This window comes from Aethina tumida, chromosome 1, assembly GCF_024364675.1.
Source record: "Aethina tumida isolate Nest 87 chromosome 1, icAetTumi1.1, whole genome shotgun sequence".
In the NCBI taxonomy this organism is placed as follows: Eukaryota; Metazoa; Arthropoda; class Insecta; order Coleoptera; family Nitidulidae; genus Aethina; species Aethina tumida.
The window spans coordinates 72,677,622-72,696,311 of record NC_065435.1 but is presented as its reverse complement, the minus strand read 5'-3'; the positions used below and the strand labels follow the sequence as shown (position 1 = coordinate 72,696,311).

Here is an 18,690-nt window from a genome sequence, read left to right as displayed (position 1 = left end):
TTTCCAGGAAACTCAATAAAATACATCCGCACCATTTCTGGTTGTGCCGCATTGCGAATCAAGGAGATAAACCTCTACCTTTAAACTCCGTCCTTACCTTGCTGCACCATTTTAGGAGCGCACGGTTTTAGATCAAGGTTCAGAGCAGAAATGGGACGTACACTTATGTACCAGACGAGATGTCGAGTTATGTAAAAAATATACAATCGGATACTTACGTATTGATGTTATTTACGTTGTGCGCCTTCGCCTTGAATTTTATTGCCTAAGTTTTACCACGTGTTTGTTAGTTTGTTTGTGTTGGCAAATGTCAATTTCCTTTTGCGTTCACACGTTGAAGAAAGGAAACTTAAAACAAGTGCGATTTAATCGTGTCGATTTCCTGCAGGAAACAGGATCAATTGTGCAATACTTGACACCGCGTGCCGCGGTTCATTTCTCACAAATTGAGGGGGAAGGTGTGTACCGAAACATCGAAGCAAGGCCGCTCCCTTTGAATCTCCGCAGATCGGCCGGGACTTCGTCCAAAAAAAAAAACTCATTTGCCAACGCTCTTTATCTCGTTGTATTGTTCGAATTGCCTTGTGAATTTATTGTTCTGTATTAATTCGCGTGATCGCGGCAAAAATCGTGCCGCAATTTCACTTTCACGTGGAAAATTCAACGCCGGATCACGAACTGAAACCTGTAATTCAATTTCAGGCGATTAATTGCTGCTGGTAACAAATAATCGGAATCCAGTCGGGGCGAGCGCTTAATCAAACAACGCATTACACAACTGTTTGCGTTTGGTTGCGAATTATCACATCGTGCACAACGTTAAATTATTGTTGTCGTAAAATAATTCGTTATAAATCAAAATTAACAAACACATATTCCAATTATAAACGACACATATCAGAAATAGTTGGAAATTATGTAAATCGAATTCTCGAAATTGTACATGGGTACTAATTTTTTTTATTATTATATTCAGCGCACGACATTAGTCAACCACATGTATTTAATTAAGCTACGTAAACGATTCGTGTTTCCTTGTAAACCTGAGCCAATAACAGTTGGTGATTCACTTCCGTTTGGGCTAGGAGACTTTTTGAATGGCACCGTTTTCGCATGCAGAACTGACCCGCCTAATTCGTGGTGTTATGTAAGGTTTTATAGCTTGGACACATCCTGTTTAAATTGACAACTTTAGAAATCTGGTGGTGCAATTTAATTTATTATCCAATAAGGAATGTCTTTTTATGATTCTTAAAAGAAAATTCTTATGTCAACAAGTATTTTTTTTTAATTGATTAAGTAATCCTTAACTTAGAATAAACTTTTCGTGAGTGTCATATATTTTCTTGATTTTAGAAGTTTCATTAATACTTTTTATAAATTTCATAGATATACTGATTTTAAAGATTTTATAGATTTTATAGATTTTATAGATTTTATAGATTTTATAGATTTTATAGATTTTATAGATTTTATAGATTTTATAGATTTTATAGATTTTATAGATTTTATAGATTTTATAGATTTTATAGATTTTATAGATTTTATAGATTTTATAGATTTTATAGATTTTATAGATTTTATAGATTTTATAGATTTTATAGATTTTATAGATTTTATAGATTTTATAGATTTTATAGATATCATTAATTTTAGAGAAATAAAGAAAATTTTCCTATGTTTTTATTGTAAGAATATTTTGAATATTTAAAAACATTTTAGCTTTTAGAAATTCCGTACGCTTTACATATTTAATTACATTATTTAAAGACTTCAGTCATTTCAATAGATTATGAAATGTAAAAAATAGTTTCAATTATTTTTAATATTACATAAATATTTTCATGAGTTAAATTAATCTTGAAAAATTTTTTTAATTTTATAGATTTAAAGTTAATTTAGACTGTAAAATTGTTAAATTAAGTTTTTATTGTATGAATATTTGGCACATTTAAAAAAATGTGAAATATAATTTAGACTTTGCTTTATAGATTTTTTTCCTATATTTTATGTACTTCATTGATTTCATAGATTTTATATATTATATATAGTTTTAATTATTCTTGATTTTATAAAAATATTTTTAACATTTACATTAAACTTGGAGATATTTTATATTTTATATATTTAAGATTATTATTATGTAAGACTGAGACAATATATTTTTATTTTATGAATATATTGAATATTTACTATTTTTGATATTAACAAAATATTTTTAATATTTAAATTAATATAATTATATATTTTATAAGGTAAGAAATTTATAAATGTTACAGAATTCTCGTATGCATGGAATATCTCGATTTTATGAATTTATTAATATTACTTTTATAAGTAAAATTTATGGATTCTATACGGATTCCATGAGTTTTATAAATTTGAACTTTCTGTTGCGCAATAAATAAGTTTATTTGTTTGATAAAATATTGCGTGAATTGTATAAACACATTGTCCAGTTGAGAAAAATTATTTTGTATTTGAATGCTAATTCATTTGTCTTCTTAAACCTTGGAATAAATTAATACATACAAAAAAATCCAAATCGTCTAATTAAAACAATATTTGGTTGCCAAATTCTCCCACATTGCAGCCCACAGTACACGTCTGAAAGTTATTTGTCTTTGCTGTTAGATGGATTCTACGTAAATTAAATGTAAATGTCTCTTTAAATATACAATAAGTATGTCGTGCCAATGATGTCATACTTATATTTGCGGATTGGCGAGATATTGTTTATGAAATACCGCAATAACTAAACGACCGATTATCCTTTACAATACCGTTAAAAACGTGGACGAGAAAAAAAATTTCATATCTAGGCTAATCATTTCATATTTGTACATACACAATATCAGAAATCGAACACAAACTGTTTGTGTTTGTGGTCCACAAATCAAATTAAAGAAACAGTTCGGATTTGTATCGCGTGTGGCAATGATTTAAATTCGAACTAGTACGTTTCTAGTAAGTATTGTATTTACACGAGTCCGTGTCATGTAGGTTTAGTTTATTTTTGATTTATGAAAACGATATTGACCTCAATGTACACGCCTAGGAGAAGTTTGTCATTTAATTAATGTGCGTTTGTTTTATATCGTTTTACGGTTTGTGAAAATATCGTCATCGCCTCGTGAGTCATTTTATCCGCAGTTTCTGCTAAACATTCGGTTAATTATTTAGGAGTAATCGTGGAAAGTACCGAGGAATTTTATGATTAACTGTGCACAATAGGACGCGGAAGGATTTAAATTCTTTTGCATACTTTTGTGGCTTGGCGTTTTCTAATCTTCAAAATCTTGACCTCTTGTAATAATAAAGATTCACATACTGAGATTAGCCATGCAGCTCTTGTGTTTTATTGCTCTGTTTGTTTCTCTAATCTTTCAGTAAGATTTGGTATTCCAGCGCGAATTTATTATTTGACTCAAACTTTTTTATTCGAATTTTTTTGTAAATATTCAGTTTTTTAGAAAATACACAAAGAGGGTGAAATTAATTGGCAATAATATCAAATGTGAGAATTACGTGTAATTTTGTACTTGATAACTTGAATGTCTTGACAATTTGAGCAAAATATTTGAAATCAAAATCGAAGTAAAATTTTTGGGTGAAATCCTCAGTTCCACTATTAACCGTTCATTAGATTTTTATGATTGTCTGTGCTCAGGTTTGATCATTTAGAATAGCTTGTATTTTTTTGAAAAAAAAAAGAAAAAGGCTTTGAAAAAAACAGAGGCATAAAATTTATTGCTAAATAATGGCTTTAGTTTATCGAGTGTTTTATCGTTTCTAGTCTTTATATCTCGTTATTCTTAATTATTTTGTAGTTTATTCGACACCTCAAACTTTTTCCTGGCAAGTCATGGTTTCAGTTATCGAAGCTCGATAGCAATTAGTGTTCAAAGTTTGGGAAAGCGAGACAAAATAAAATTAACGCAACATTTTAGCGAAAAAGTAAACTCACATTTTACAACAACACTGATTGTGATTCATTTTCAAGCTTATATAACAGATTTCTTTGCAGGCCTTTTTTGCAATTGTGCTTAAGGCTACATGCACATATTAGTGTTGTTTACAAAACTTCAAAAGAACTAGTAATACAAATGTGTCCGGACACAAAAAACGAATTAAATCGCCTGCATTGTTGTGCAAGATTAATGCTGAAGTTTTTAGCAGGATCATCAAGGAACAAGAAATGGCTCATCTAGTTAATTATAATATAATAATAAACCGCCAATCTTTCGAATGGATTCGCACAAAAAAATGGTTTTGATTCCCCTTAATTATAAAGTTACTTCGAGAGTGTGATTATAAACTGCAATGATGTATATAATTCTGTAATAATGTTTTTAATTTTTATATTATTTACGACAAATAAGATCTTATGGAACGGTTCAATTAAGTGAATGTGTAATTATAGACGAACCGGAAAGAGTAATTAAAGTTTGGCAATTCCACAGTGGGGTTCATTCTGTATTCGACAACAATTGTGAAATTAGTCAAAAAAAAATTTTTTTTTGGTTGTTTGTGATCCTTTCCTCATAGACATTTCAATGTTAATTGCAAAAATTATTACACATGAATAAGTAATTTATCGTGTGTAACTAATATCGGTTATAGAACATAAAATTAATATATTAATTAAAATTGTCAGTAATATGATTTCGTTTAGTTTTATCGTTTTACTCGCAATAAAATTATTCAGACTATAAAATGTATTAAATTTCAATGCTAAATGTTATTAATATCAAATAATGGGATAATAACAATTTTTAAGTATAAAGCTCCGTCAACTTATTGATTTTTAGTTTTGCAATAAAAATGTTTAACTACTGAATAGTATAGTACTATCAATTATAGATGTTTCCTTTTGATCTTTTCGATTTTAATAAAAATGCAAATAACGTGTATACGTCCTGTCCCACTATTAAATGTTATTATGATCACGTGTTACAAAATTGTAAAACTTCGTAATGATTAATAATAGCTATTTGTGTAAACATTCAATATGTCAAATATAATATAGCTATAACATTATACCAATGAAAATCAAATGTTATTAAGCACCAGACAATACGTTATTTTAAAAATTTTTATTTGTGAGAAAGTTTAGATAAATACAAAAAAAAATGTAATTAGAAAGAGAAAAAGTAATACACAAACTATGACTAGAAATGTCAGAGGAGTGGTATATAAATGTTTAAATATAAAATTAATAAATGATGAATACTTCAGATATTCAAAATGTCAAATTATCAAAATTGTAGAATAATATTTTAAGCAGGGTCACAAAAAAATCAAAGAAAAGGTTAAGCGTGGGAGAGGAGGAGTAAAATAACACAACAAAGCACATTTATTTGGATATAAAATACATTTTACGATAATTAAATTTGTATTGTATATAATACAAAAAATATGTATTATGTTTTTAACATAAAATGAATAAATTTCTTTTGAATAAATGTGATTTTTTTAATTATTTATTATTATAAATAATACCTTAATAATAAATTTTATACAATTTTACTCTCTAGCTTACTTCTGTTAAGTAGTATGTATATGAAAGGGAAAAGTATAATACCCAATTTTAAGAAATTTGTGAGTCACTTCATTTTTTTCTCTACAATTTCATAAGCTATATTTTATATAATTAATAAAACTTTGATGTAAATACTTCTTTGTAGATTTGTGTAAGCCATTTTTGAACAACAAAAAAATATTAGTTAAGACCAATCAAATCCTTTTTTAAAGTACTAAAGTAAGTATCAAATTAATAAATAAACCATAAATTTTATGTTTTTCAGTTTTTAAATTATATTGTCACTTACCAAACAGAGAAGATTATCCACAATCCAGTAAAAACACACAAAGATGTAACCGAAATCAATGCACAAGCACAGAATCGAGCCGCCGAAGAGCGACAAGTACCGCCGCACGTGTCGCACACCGCAGGAAATCAGTACCGCAGTACCTGGTGTCGGTGCAATTTGAACGAGAGTCGCGCACCGTTTGAGAGATCGCAGCTTCTCCAGCCTCGGACCGACCGCCGGTGACCATGTGCCCACGATGGGTCTTTTCCGCGGACGGATTCTTATGCGAGTCGCGCCGCAGCCTCGCAGTTTTCCAGGAAAACTTAATGAAATGGGTTTTATAAGGCTGATTGAGTCGTTGACTAGTTTTATAATGGTGATTGTTAAACAATTATCGTTTAGTAATGAATAGGTTAACAAATCGAGGTGCAATACTTATTTGGTAATTCTAGACGCGACCAAGAATAATGATTGATGTTCATGACCGAAAAATAATTTATTTTTTTAAGTTTAGTTTAGTTTACTATATTTATAATTAGATTTTAATGAGTAATAATAGCTCGAAAGAAAGACTTAACTTAAAAATATAATAAGAAAAATTAATTATTATATATAGTCATTATATTAATGGGTAGATTTAAAAATCACAAATTTCTAGGAATTTTATTGTGAATTATTTCTTTCGTATAAAGTATACCATGTAATATAATGTCAAAAATATCTAGTATCTATCAAAAATATAATACTTTTAATTTAGTATTTTTCACATTCTTTTCCACCATTTAGACAGTTTAGTTTAGTCACAAACAATTTTTTTAAAATAAATATGAACTAAAAACTATTTTTTTTAATCCCCTTGTTCATATTTTTCAATGTTTTAATCAACACAAGACAAATTGGTTGATTTTGGTTGTTACAAGTATTTCCTCACCAAATAGGGTAAAACTAACTTTAATGTTCAAGGTTTTAATTTGTCGCATGACACATTTTAATCTGTGACCTTTTTGAAAAGCTACGAAAACTGATATTTGGCAGATTTCGAAAAAGTATAAGATCTTTTTATACAGTGTGAGCCATTAACAAACTTTTTTTATTATTAGGCGTGAAAATATGTACTATAGACAAATTTTCAAGTTTTTTGTCCCAAAACTACAGGATATTTTTTATGTGTGAAAATTGAATAAATCATACTACCAATTTTTTATAGAAAATCTATTCTGGATTAAGCACTGAAATGAGTATATACCAAATTTCATAAAAAAATATTCTTATTATGAATTTATTTTTTTAATTAAGTATTTTAAGGAGTACACTGTAAAAAATAGTATAAATTATCTTATTCAACAATTTTAAAATACTGTACTAATAATTATACTATATATTATACTATATAATTATACTTATACTAATACTCTTAAAACTCATATTTTCTAATATTACAGTATTCTTGAAAAATAAATAAATTTGTGCTATTATTGACAGTTTAGTCACAGATTACTTGATTAAAAAAAATAATATGATTTTTATTTTTTCCATAGAATTATGAATATAAAAATATATTATTTTTTCAGAGGGTGTTTAATCTATTGGTATAGTTAGATTTTATCAAAAAATGTATCTGTAGAAAGTTTTTAAAGTTTATGAAAAAAAGTTATATAGTGTCAATTTTCGGTAATATTTCAAAAATGGTTAGATATATTAAAATGCGGTTTACAGCAATCAAAGTTTAAAAAAATTGACCTCAAGACACATATATGCCCATATGAAAGTTTTTCTCTATCTGACGAATTTAGAATAAGTTGTACCTCAGATGTGATTTTATCGTTTATCTTTTGGGGAATTATTCGTTAAAATCGAGTTATAATTGAAAAAATACAGGGATATTTTTAATTTCTGTAGGTAGAGATAACTCAGAAAATAAGGAAAAATAAATAAACAGTATTAATGACAATATATATACATAGTATCAAAAATTGTAATCAAAAAATTTAGCAGAGTTCTTTGCCAACCTGTATGTTCAAATCGAATAAAGAATCGAATATAAAAAACCGCTCGCAAATATTTTAATTATAAGTGCGGCCGCACTTCATATAATCACAGAACTCTATCTTTGTAATGATAATTACCCCAATTCCCTTGTTAGCGCTTTAATTACACAATAAAATCTTATTATCCGACGATTACACTCCAATTTTGCTTATAAACACTCCAATTATCACAATCTGTACTCAGTATTATGTTCGAACAGTAATATTATACCGGACTACAATTATTAATTGTAATTCCACCGTTCGTCGTTCAATAGAGAAAACTAACCGATGCAGCCTCATGAATATGAACGGTGTGATTTGTGGTCGGTTGTTTAGATGAATTAAAGTGATACACATTAAGGTATTTAAAGGAAAATCTGACCCACATTTACATAACTGTACATTTTTGGCACGGATTAAAATTCATAACCAGTAACCCGCAAGGTTTCACTTTTTTTCGAAATCAAAAAATACATTGCACATGTATAAGGTACGGTTTAATTGCTCGGCTGGGTGAGCTATGTGGAAAATTGGTTTGCGCCAATTTGAATTGGTAATTGATTTATTTTTAGATCTAGAGCCATATTAAACGACAGTGAGACCTTCCTTACGGACTAATGAATAGTGGCGGTGCTAATTTTATATAACATTTGAGTTTCAACACGTATGTCTTATAATTAACATTATTGATTGGATTTGCAAATGAGCCACAGCAAAATATCGAAAATATTAACTCCGTTTATATTTGGAATATTTGTAAAGTAACCTTGGCGCTAATTAATCATTAAACATCTTATTTTATTGCGTTTTAAGGACAGTCTTTAGTTAACTCGAGAGGGAAAGGAGGCATGTCACAGTGCAAACAGCGGAAAATGACTTAATCCGTTGGACGATATCCTAATCAGCTATTGAATCGGCAATAACGGCAAAGTTCCACTTACAAAACAATCCGCCAATGAGAACAGTTTCACAATTGGGGAAATTATATACGGTTTTTCCTTCGCCATATTCACACCAGTTCAATGTAACACTTTTCGTTTTGTCCATTGTCTTATCTGATAATCTCATAATTGTCAAGAGATTTGAGTAATTATTGCTAAAGGTTGATATGTGTTGTGGAACATAGTGCCTCTGGTATTTTACTTTGGGAGGGTCGGTAAAATTATGTCTTTATTATAACGTTGGGTTAAATTAACAATGCAATTTCCTGGCACGATTCCAATTGTAGGCAATTAATTTATTAGCACCATAGTGAAACGATAAATTGTAATAAAGAACAAAAAACATTCCATCAAAAGAAGTTCTAGATTTATCAACAGCTAAATCAGACACTGTGTTGTGAATGCTCCAGTTGGAACCATTTCTCAACTGTAAAGTTATTTATGGTTTTTCTTTTACCATACACAACATTCGCGCCAGTTTAACGTAACACTTTTAGTTTCTGTCTATTGTCTTGTCCTAAACACTCTGGTTATCTAGAGATCTTGTTGTAATTGTAGACAGATTAGAGTAATTATTGCCAAAGGTTAATATATGTATTGTATTACATTGTTTATAAGCGTGTATCTGTCTATTTGTTAAAATTATGTCTTTGTTATACCATACCCCAGACATAATACAATTTCACTAGTATCTCGATTTTTTCAAGAAGAGTTTTTGAGTCATCAATTATTATTAGGTTTATTGAACAATTGGCATTATGTATCTGGGAAAATCATTATTTTACCACATATTTATTCTAGTTCACTGTAACACTTTTAATTGTACCCATTGTTTTGTTCTCAAACACTATGATTGTAAGTTATCCAATGATCTGTACTTAATTATTGTGAGATTATAATAATATTGTGGTAGCGAAAGGTTAATATGTTGTTTATAAATAAAATGCCTTTAGCATTTAATCAAACCAATTAAATTGTCACTTTAAAAACAATGTTACTTATTTACACGTTCATAAAAATACATTTAGTTGAAAACACAATTTTGACCTCGGCAGGGGACATTTTTACGTCGTGCATTAGTTAAGACAATGGACAAACAGACATGTAACAATGAAATGCAGATGGATAGCTGCGATGTCTCAAAATTCGCCGGCCAGACCGATCGACCTCTCCACGCTCCCAAACCCACACACATTGACGCAATCGCGCTGGAATCTAACCGGGCGCTCGCAAACCTACCATTTCACATCTCTTATACTAATTTTCATAAATAAGTAATTATACTGGCCGTGTACATTTTGCAAGGATCGGGTAAACATGACTTTCATTAATTGTAAGGCTGGAAATATTGATGGTATCAATTGCATGCGACTTTTTGTTAACCTTTTGTGATGAATCGATTGCTTTGTCAGTCAAATCGTTTTTTCAAAATATGCGTTTGTCCATATAATTGGATTAATCACGTTTTTTTTTTTCGCAATTCGAGAACTGATAAAGTTTCTTTGTGACTCAGCATATTGTGGCTTGCTAATAATTAAGGACAATGTGCAAAGGCGTTGCAAACCTCCACAAGCCCCATTACGATTAAACAAACCAGATCAGTCGTAAACAAACAGAAACATGAAATCTGTTAATAAACAAAGCAATTAACAAATAAAACAACTAAGTTAATTTAAAAGAACACATTTATTTGTACAACAAAATAAATAAAAACTTAACAACAATAATACACGTACACAAACACTTATAATATATTATTTTATATGATCAATAAATTGTCTACTCCCTTTTCTTTTTCTTTTCTCTCATAATTGCGTCGTTCACCTCTTTCAATTTTAAGTTAACAGACAACAGGTTTGTGAAGTTGACGACATAAGTTCCAGCACACACGAGGCATAAGTCAAACAATTTGAAATACAAAATATAAGCGAACCATAAGGAAGCAACGTTCGAGAAGAGTATCGCTATAAATGATATCGTTGTCGTGAATTTTGTATTAGTCTGAGCTGAAAGCAAACTTTTCGTTAAGAATAAGGGAACATGCTACGTTAAAACAGGATGTGGCTTATTATTTTTTTGTAGATGGAATACATTAATATAAATAGAATATTAGAAGTAAACTGGATATTTAATAATATATTTAAATGTGCAAATTTAATATTACAACACAGTTATGTCATGTGTTATGAAAAATTTGTGTTCAATTTTCAATAAATTAGTACTCTGCCTATTAGCATAAGTATTAGACTTTATATTACGTTATGATCATGCAAGAAAAAACTGTATATAGAATTATATTGAATTTATAAATGTAAATTATTATATTTTATGAGATAGTACATACAACATTATATAATATTGTAGAACTTCTTCATTAACTAGCTAAAGATCATAATTAACATATAGAGTGTGTGTATATTTTCATAAAACCTACTCTGTGCAGAAAAGCAATAAATTTTACAAATTACTGATACATCTTTATTTTTGTTTTGATAGATTAAATCTTTTAATGTCCATGATAATAAAATATCAAAGACTTAATTATCCAATAAAAACACAAGGTGATGTAATGTTCAATTAAACAAACAGTGTCACTTACCCAAAATAGTTAATAAACTATAATAGAAAATGCCGAACAAACTGTTGGGTTTGTAAAATATACTGTCCTTGGGAAACAACCCAAATCCTTTCCCATATCTAAAAATTAAAGATAATAATCACAAAAACAAACAAATATCTCGACTTACCGGGACATAAATGGTTTCGAACAACTTATTCTAAAATGTATATCGCACAAGGGTTCGTATTGGGGGTCCACTTCCAAATTCAAGCCTACATAGTAGGCATAAATGGACAGACCTAGCCCTATCAAACTGGAGATTGTTAAAATTGTATTTAAAGTACTCAATTTCATTTCTGCTAACTGGTAACTGACTAAATAAAGCGAGACGGCAGTTTTGTGTTGTTTTGAACCTTGTGTGATCTGGTTGTAAACAGAATTACTTGCGCTGGACTTCAACCCCTCGGATGAGAATCATCTGTTAGAGGAGGTTGTCATATTAGGCAACATTATAATGGGTTTCACAAGCATAAACAAAACTTTTTGAAAATTTGTACAATGCGTTTAATTGGTGTAATAAATATTTTTGGATTTAAGAGAATACTGTGGGCTTAAAGTAGTAAAAATCTTCTTAACAATGTATTACAGGTTTTATTAAATATGGCAACGGTGGAAATTAATGATGATTGTTGTCGATGTTGTTGCCTATGGTGGTGCCATCTAATACAGAATAGTACAATTAATAAGTGTTGTATTGAGTGCTAGTTATTTAGATGGGTTCGTTTAAAAAAAATGAATTATAAATTTTAGGCTTTGAATTTTAAGTTTTATACTTACTAATAAAGTGGCGACATCTAGGAGTAACAGGATCAACTTAAAACTAAAGCAAATAGAAACCTGTGAGTGGCATTGCTTAATTCAATATTTCTTTAAAAGGGGGACATAGATTAAAAATTATGGATTTAGATTTTTGCTTGTTTCTCTGTTTGTATGATTATTCAGTTTTAAATTCAGTGTTTAAACCTACCTAGCTAATCAATCACGAATGAACATTTTTACTCTTTAAATTCATTTTCTAAATGGTCTCATTTAAATTTTAATAGATAAATAAATAAATAAATTATTTTTCAATTATCTAATCTAGTTTTAATAGTAATATTGAACAAGCATTTATGTAACTTAGTCAAGTTAAAAAAATATACATTTATTAGTAAAAAATATGTATTCGTTTCAAAATAATGAATTTAATTTAGAAAGAGATGATTTAAAATTTAAATGCCAATCAAGATTACAAAATGCAAAATTCCGTCACAGCGTTCAACAATGACAAAGTTATTAAAACTTTTTGATAACGAGATGAAAAGGAATTGCGCGATTTGATTAATTAATGCCGGCCGGAATTTTGTAGACCAATAACTCAAAGGGAAAAAAGCGATTAAAATTCTGCTTTTAATGGAAATTGACGGTGGATTTTTATTTCCGCCTTATAATCGTTCTAGTAATTTGAGCGTGTCTTTAATCGCGGATTATTGAAGTTTGCGGGCATCAAAATATCAAAGATTTTAAGTATGACAGTCTTAAAGTTTCGAAGTATTAAGGTGAGACACGTTCGATAGTTTTAATTACTGGTTTCAGGAATTTGTTGTTTATGCATTTATTGCCAATTTATGCAACACTGACATTTTCCGGGTTGTTTATTAAGCTATACAAACACCATTAAAAAATAATTGGTCGTTAAATTATAATTGTTAGAAAGTGCATTTTTACGACTTTTATTATACATATTCAACATTAATTGTAATAAATTATCACTAAACAATACTAACGTTTCACATAAAACAACTGAATTAATATTGTTTGGGCCGTTTTGCTGTATTGGAAATTGAAAGAGAAGGGGATTTAGGTAATATTGTAAATATTATATTCGAACGTCAAGTCGGATGATCTATAAACCACCCTCAGTCCTAAAACCCCAAGGTAAACAAAGCATGCAACCAGATGCCGATTTATAAGTGGGATATTTACACACCCCAAAAACATTAATGTCTAGTTTGGATGGGATTGTTTTCCTAAAACTACAGATAACGAACTTGTCAAGTGCAAGATGTTAATTGATAAGGCAATTTCATTAAGATTTTTTAGATATAATTAAAGTGCTTTTGTAAGTTTAACTTATCGGTTGCTTGCATTATTTATTTATTTTATTGCTTTTGTCAATTTAATTTTAGGTTTTGAAATTTTACAACCGCCATAAAAACTTAATTAGACAACAGAAAGTGTCTATTTTATCAGCAAAAACACGAATTACCAATTGCACAATTTAACCACGTGTAAATCTATTAAAAAAATATATAAATATATATATATATATATATATATATGTGCAAACTTTTTATACGTTCACCAGCGTTAAAACTTTTTATGTCGATTCATTAATCATAATTATGCTGTTTACCCACTTATTCATTTGCACCTAATGATCATTCCAACGAAAAAAACGCACGTGTATTATTTAATTAGGTTTTTAATGCGACTTGATTATACGGACGGAGCTAATAAATAAACAGTTTGGTTCAACACATTTCTGGATAATAAATTGAGATTGACGGGAAGTAAGTCATTAAGCAACGAAGACAAACACGTGAATATATTAATTATACACGCGACAGAAAAATCTTGATAACAAAACACATATTATTCGGGTGTCACGTCAGGATTTTATAAAAGCCGTTTACAACGGATTAATTTTCATTATATTTTCATGTGAATTATTTTATTGAATTAAAATGCCGGAATAAAGCGGACACAGAAAATAAATAAAGCATCACTTTAAAGCAAACATTTATTTTAACAAAAAGTTTTACGAGTCGGTTTCAAATAAAATTTGTATATTCGACGTTTTAAATAAACATGCCGAGAACGGAATGTAAAACAAATATTCAAAGTTTAATTCGCGTTTAATTATATAAATATTAAATTTATTTTAATACAATTTCGGTAGCTTTGTGATCGCGTTTTTTTGGGGTTTGCCGCTAGGATAATTTGTTTGCCTTTTTAGCTGAACTTTTGCAATTTGCGCAAACTTTTATGGAAGAAGGGAAACTGTCAAAAAGTGACAAGCATTAAAACTTTACTTGGGAGTTCAAAGTGAATATCAAATTTATTTTAATACAATTTCTTATTCTTTTATAAGAGAGATGATTTATATATTATGTTAGAAAATCTTTTATATATTGTTCTGTTCCATTTATAGTAATTGATTGAAAATATTCTCCTTACTATTTGTTCAATCAAATTGCCAATTGTAACTTGATGGCTATTAATTATGTGCAATCTAAATTACATTTTAAAATAATTGTATTGTGTAAGTTAATGTCGTCCTTGAAACTGAGTGATGTTTTATTAGTTTCAATTAGAAGTGACATGTTTGCAATAATTGAATCCCGTGTCTGTTTCAAAATGGCTATAATTATAAATTTAAATAACGATTTTAAATTAAATTCAATTATTGAAATACCAACAATGGTTAAGCAAACACAATGCTACAACTGTTGCATAATATGTTTCTTTTAGGTTGTTGTAATCTTATTATTCTTGGAATTTATTTGTTTAAGACCGGTGTTTGTTTTATATTAGCCTCGGCAAATAAGAAAACTGTTACAGTAAACCATCTAAAATTAGTCCTATATAAATAACTTGATCTGTGGGATCTTCACATTTCATCAACATTATTTAGGCCAAGATAATTAATAATGAATTTGTAATTAAATAATAATTAAATGGTAAACATAAAACTTGGCTCTTATTGATTTATAAAACTTTGTAATGTACAAAGTGATGAATTAACTGAAGGAACTTAATTATAAAGTTTAAGTAAATATTTAATCACAATTTATTTGAATTAATAATTTATATCATTAGCTCAATCATTAATTATTTCATTGATGTAGTGCAAATTCTCCCGATTATGCCGGAACTTTATAAATTAAACTTAATTTGCAATAAATAACTTTTTAATTAACCGCCTTTAAATCATTTTCCATAAGAATTCTTTCGTTAAAAACAGCAATTTTATTTGTGACAGAACCGCACGAACCCAATAAGATTAAAACATTTATTAGACTGGCAACTTTCGTGCCGATAAACCACTCGAATTAGTGGGGGTTTCTTAATAAGAACTGTCGAATTAAAAGCAATCTGCTCGCGTACAAAGCTGCACAATGGCACATTTCATCCCCTCCGCAAAGCAGTTTCATTCAGTCGTTCGAAGGGGCGCACTCTTAATTTGTAAAAGGGGCGACTGTTGTAAATCACCGGCAGTTTTTTTTTTTTTTTTTTTAATTCAAATATGCAAAACTGAATTCATTTAGATTATGAAGCCTATCTTACTTAAGATGTCAAGTTTCATTTTAATACATATTTATATGATTATTAATTTTATTTTTTAATGTCTGCAGTAATATTAACTTCAAAATGTAAATACATATTATAATTCATACAAAAATGAAAATACTTGTCTATTTAACAAATTAATTCAATTTAATTGAATTTATCTTTAAAAAATATATGTAATTTTATATATCCACAAAAATTCATTGAAAATAATAATAAAATAAAGTCTTATTATTTATAACAAAAACAAACATAAAAATTATATAATTTAACAAATTAATTTAATTTAAATTAGAGTTCACATAAATTTTTGTAATTAAATGTAAACTTATAGTTTTCGATTTGTATAAGACAGCTATAGTTATGTAAAACAATACAAAACAAATATATATTTTTTTTGTTAATATAACGTTAATTAATTTAAATAAACAAATTAAATCTATTCTATATTTTATTTGGATGAATAGATGAAAAATATAAAAAACTAATTTAAATTTCGATTCAGTTAATGTAATTTAATTTAAATTCACATAAATTAGAACAAGTGGATTAAGTTTGAAACGAAATCAATTTAGTATATATAAAATAAGTATAAAATAAATATCTAGAATACGACAAAAAATATCCAATTAGTTATTTTCAGTTTTCTTTAAAAAATGAAATATCCTTAATATTTACAGTAGTTAACAAAAATAAATATCAGAATTCTATCAACAAAAATAAGAAATCCTTTTTAATTTAACATTAATTAATTTAAATGTATAAATTAAATATTATTCTTTCATGTTTTTTGTTTGTTTGTATAAAATGTGTGAAAAACTAATTTTTATTTCGATTCAGTTAAAGTAATTTAATTTAAATTCACATAAATTAGAACAAGTGGATTAAGTTTTAAATGAAATTAATTTATGTATAGTATATAAAATTAGTTTAAAGAAATATCTAAATTGCGATAAAAATTATCTAATCATTATCCAATTAGTCACTTTCAGCTTCCCTGAAAATAAATTAAATATACTTAATATTTACAGTAGTGAACAAAAGTAAATATCAACATTGCAACAAGTATAAAAAAACTTTATAAAAATTAATTAATTAAAAATAAATTAAATTTATTTTTTTTTGTTTCTATAAAATGTATGAAAACTGTAAACAACTATTTTTTGTTTCATTTCATTTAATATAATTTTACTTAAATTGGCATAAATTAAGTAAGTTTTAAATTAAATTATTTTAGTATATATAATAAATAAAAAAAAAAATAAATATCTAAAAAAAACAACAAAAACAAAAAATTACTTAAACATAATCCAATTAGATAAATTATTATTATTACAAATTATATATGGTAAAAATAAATAAATTATTTTTAACATTTATAGTAACTAAATTATTTTAATATGTACAGATTTTAACATGAAAAAATCAAAATCCAATAACAAAAAATTTAGATTTTATTTATTTAACGTAAATCTCAATAATTAAATTTAATCTTTTTGTATAAAAAGATAAAGATATATAATAACAAATATAAAACATTGTAGTTTATATTCACATAAATTAGAACAAATGGATTAAGTCTGAGACAAGTTTAACTTTAGTATACGTAAAATTACTAAATTATTTTGAAAATGCAAATTATAATAAAGGGATTAAGGTCCACAAAATGTTTTTCAAATTCACAACAGTTAGTTTGTAACCTATATGACAGATTAAATTTAAAATAAACATCAAAATTCCGACAAAAAATGTTTTTGTTAAGAAATTTACATAATCATTATAAACGTATATAAAAAATATAACTTATGTGCCCAAATAAGCTTATTTCCTAAAAATGTTTTAATAATATAGATATTAAGTTTAAAATATAAAAATTAAAATTCTCACAAAAAAGTAATAAACGAGTTTTTGTTAATTAATTAACAACATAATTAAATTTAATTTTTATTATAATAATTTACATACAAACAGATACAGCATAAGAGTTTTTTTATAAAATTAGCTTATTATTCAGATAATACAAATATAAAAAGGATATTATTTCCAAAAAATGTATGTGTTAAATATATATAAATAAATTTATAATCAAGAAAGTTAACAATGTGTTAAGAAACATTAAATGTATTCAGGTCGAAGTGCAAATTGTAAACGTTTGGAAGCTCAACAAGTTAATTAAATTTATTATTGTATTTTGTGGCATTTATAATAATGCGAGTTATTTATGGTAACGATTTGAAGTGTTTTTAATTAATGTGGTTTTTGTTAAATACAGTTAAAATAACACACACCTTATAAATTGGAAAATTTATAATAGAAGGGGTAAAATAAAAATATGTGCAAGTGTGGCGGAAATTATATATATATATATATATATATATATATATATATATATATATATATATATATATATATATATAAAAGAACATCTCATTAAAAGGAATCACGAGGAAAGAACACAATAAACAAGGATCCGAATGCGGCATAAACCGCAACAAATTGAGTCCTCAGTACCTCGTATATCACTGTACCGTTTCCGCTCCGTCGTACCGCCAGTTTTCACGAAACAATCGATTTTATTGACTAATAAAACACCGGCAACAATAACGAACCGTGCAATAATTGCACATAACATGTCGTTAAAACGCACTATTAATTTTTAGCCGGTGCATTTACGATCGATGCGCAAAATCGAAACGTACGCAACGCGTACACGTAAGTCTCCGTACGACGGATCGGTTGCGTATAACGGCCGCACACGTAATAATGGAGATTGGCGGTTCTAGAATTTTTTGGCACCGGTCTTCTACCTAGCGACGGCCTATGGGAGGGTTGTTTTTCTACCGAACACGGACGGTGGTTGTTCAAATAAATGCGCGACGCAAGGGGAAAACGGTGTTTTAGGTTGGCAACGGCCGCGGGTTAGCATAACGGCCGCCAGAGAGCGGTAGCGCGTC

At 27.8% G+C, this 18,690-nt stretch overlaps 2 protein-coding genes across 3 annotated transcripts in view; both read right to left on the bottom strand.

The window, feature by feature from the left end:
* LOC109609306 (serine/arginine repetitive matrix protein 2) overlaps positions 1-6,014 on the bottom strand; it is a 59,835-nt gene extending 53,821 nt beyond the window's left edge. Inside the window, exon 1 of one of the 2 annotated variants that reach the window (XM_049961176.1) lies at positions 5,832-6,014. The gene's annotated coding sequence lies outside the window, so the exon portion shown is untranslated. The remainder of the gene's footprint in view (positions 1-5,831) is intronic. The other variant, XM_020025954.2, reaches the window with a different exon arrangement.
* Positions 6,015-10,451: 4,437 nt separating this feature from the next.
* On the bottom strand, positions 10,452-11,797 carry LOC109609280 (vitamin K epoxide reductase complex subunit 1-like protein 1). Its single transcript, XM_020025922.2, has 3 exons — positions 11,532-11,797; positions 11,384-11,481; positions 10,452-10,790 (listed from the first exon to the last, which is right to left on the bottom strand). Exons 1-3 carry the CDS (start codon positions 11,696-11,698, stop codon positions 10,564-10,566), a joined length of 492 nt encoding a protein of 163 aa, XP_019881481.1. The 5' UTR covers positions 11,699-11,797; the 3' UTR covers positions 10,452-10,563.
* Between the last annotated feature and the right edge of the window lie 6,893 nt (positions 11,798-18,690).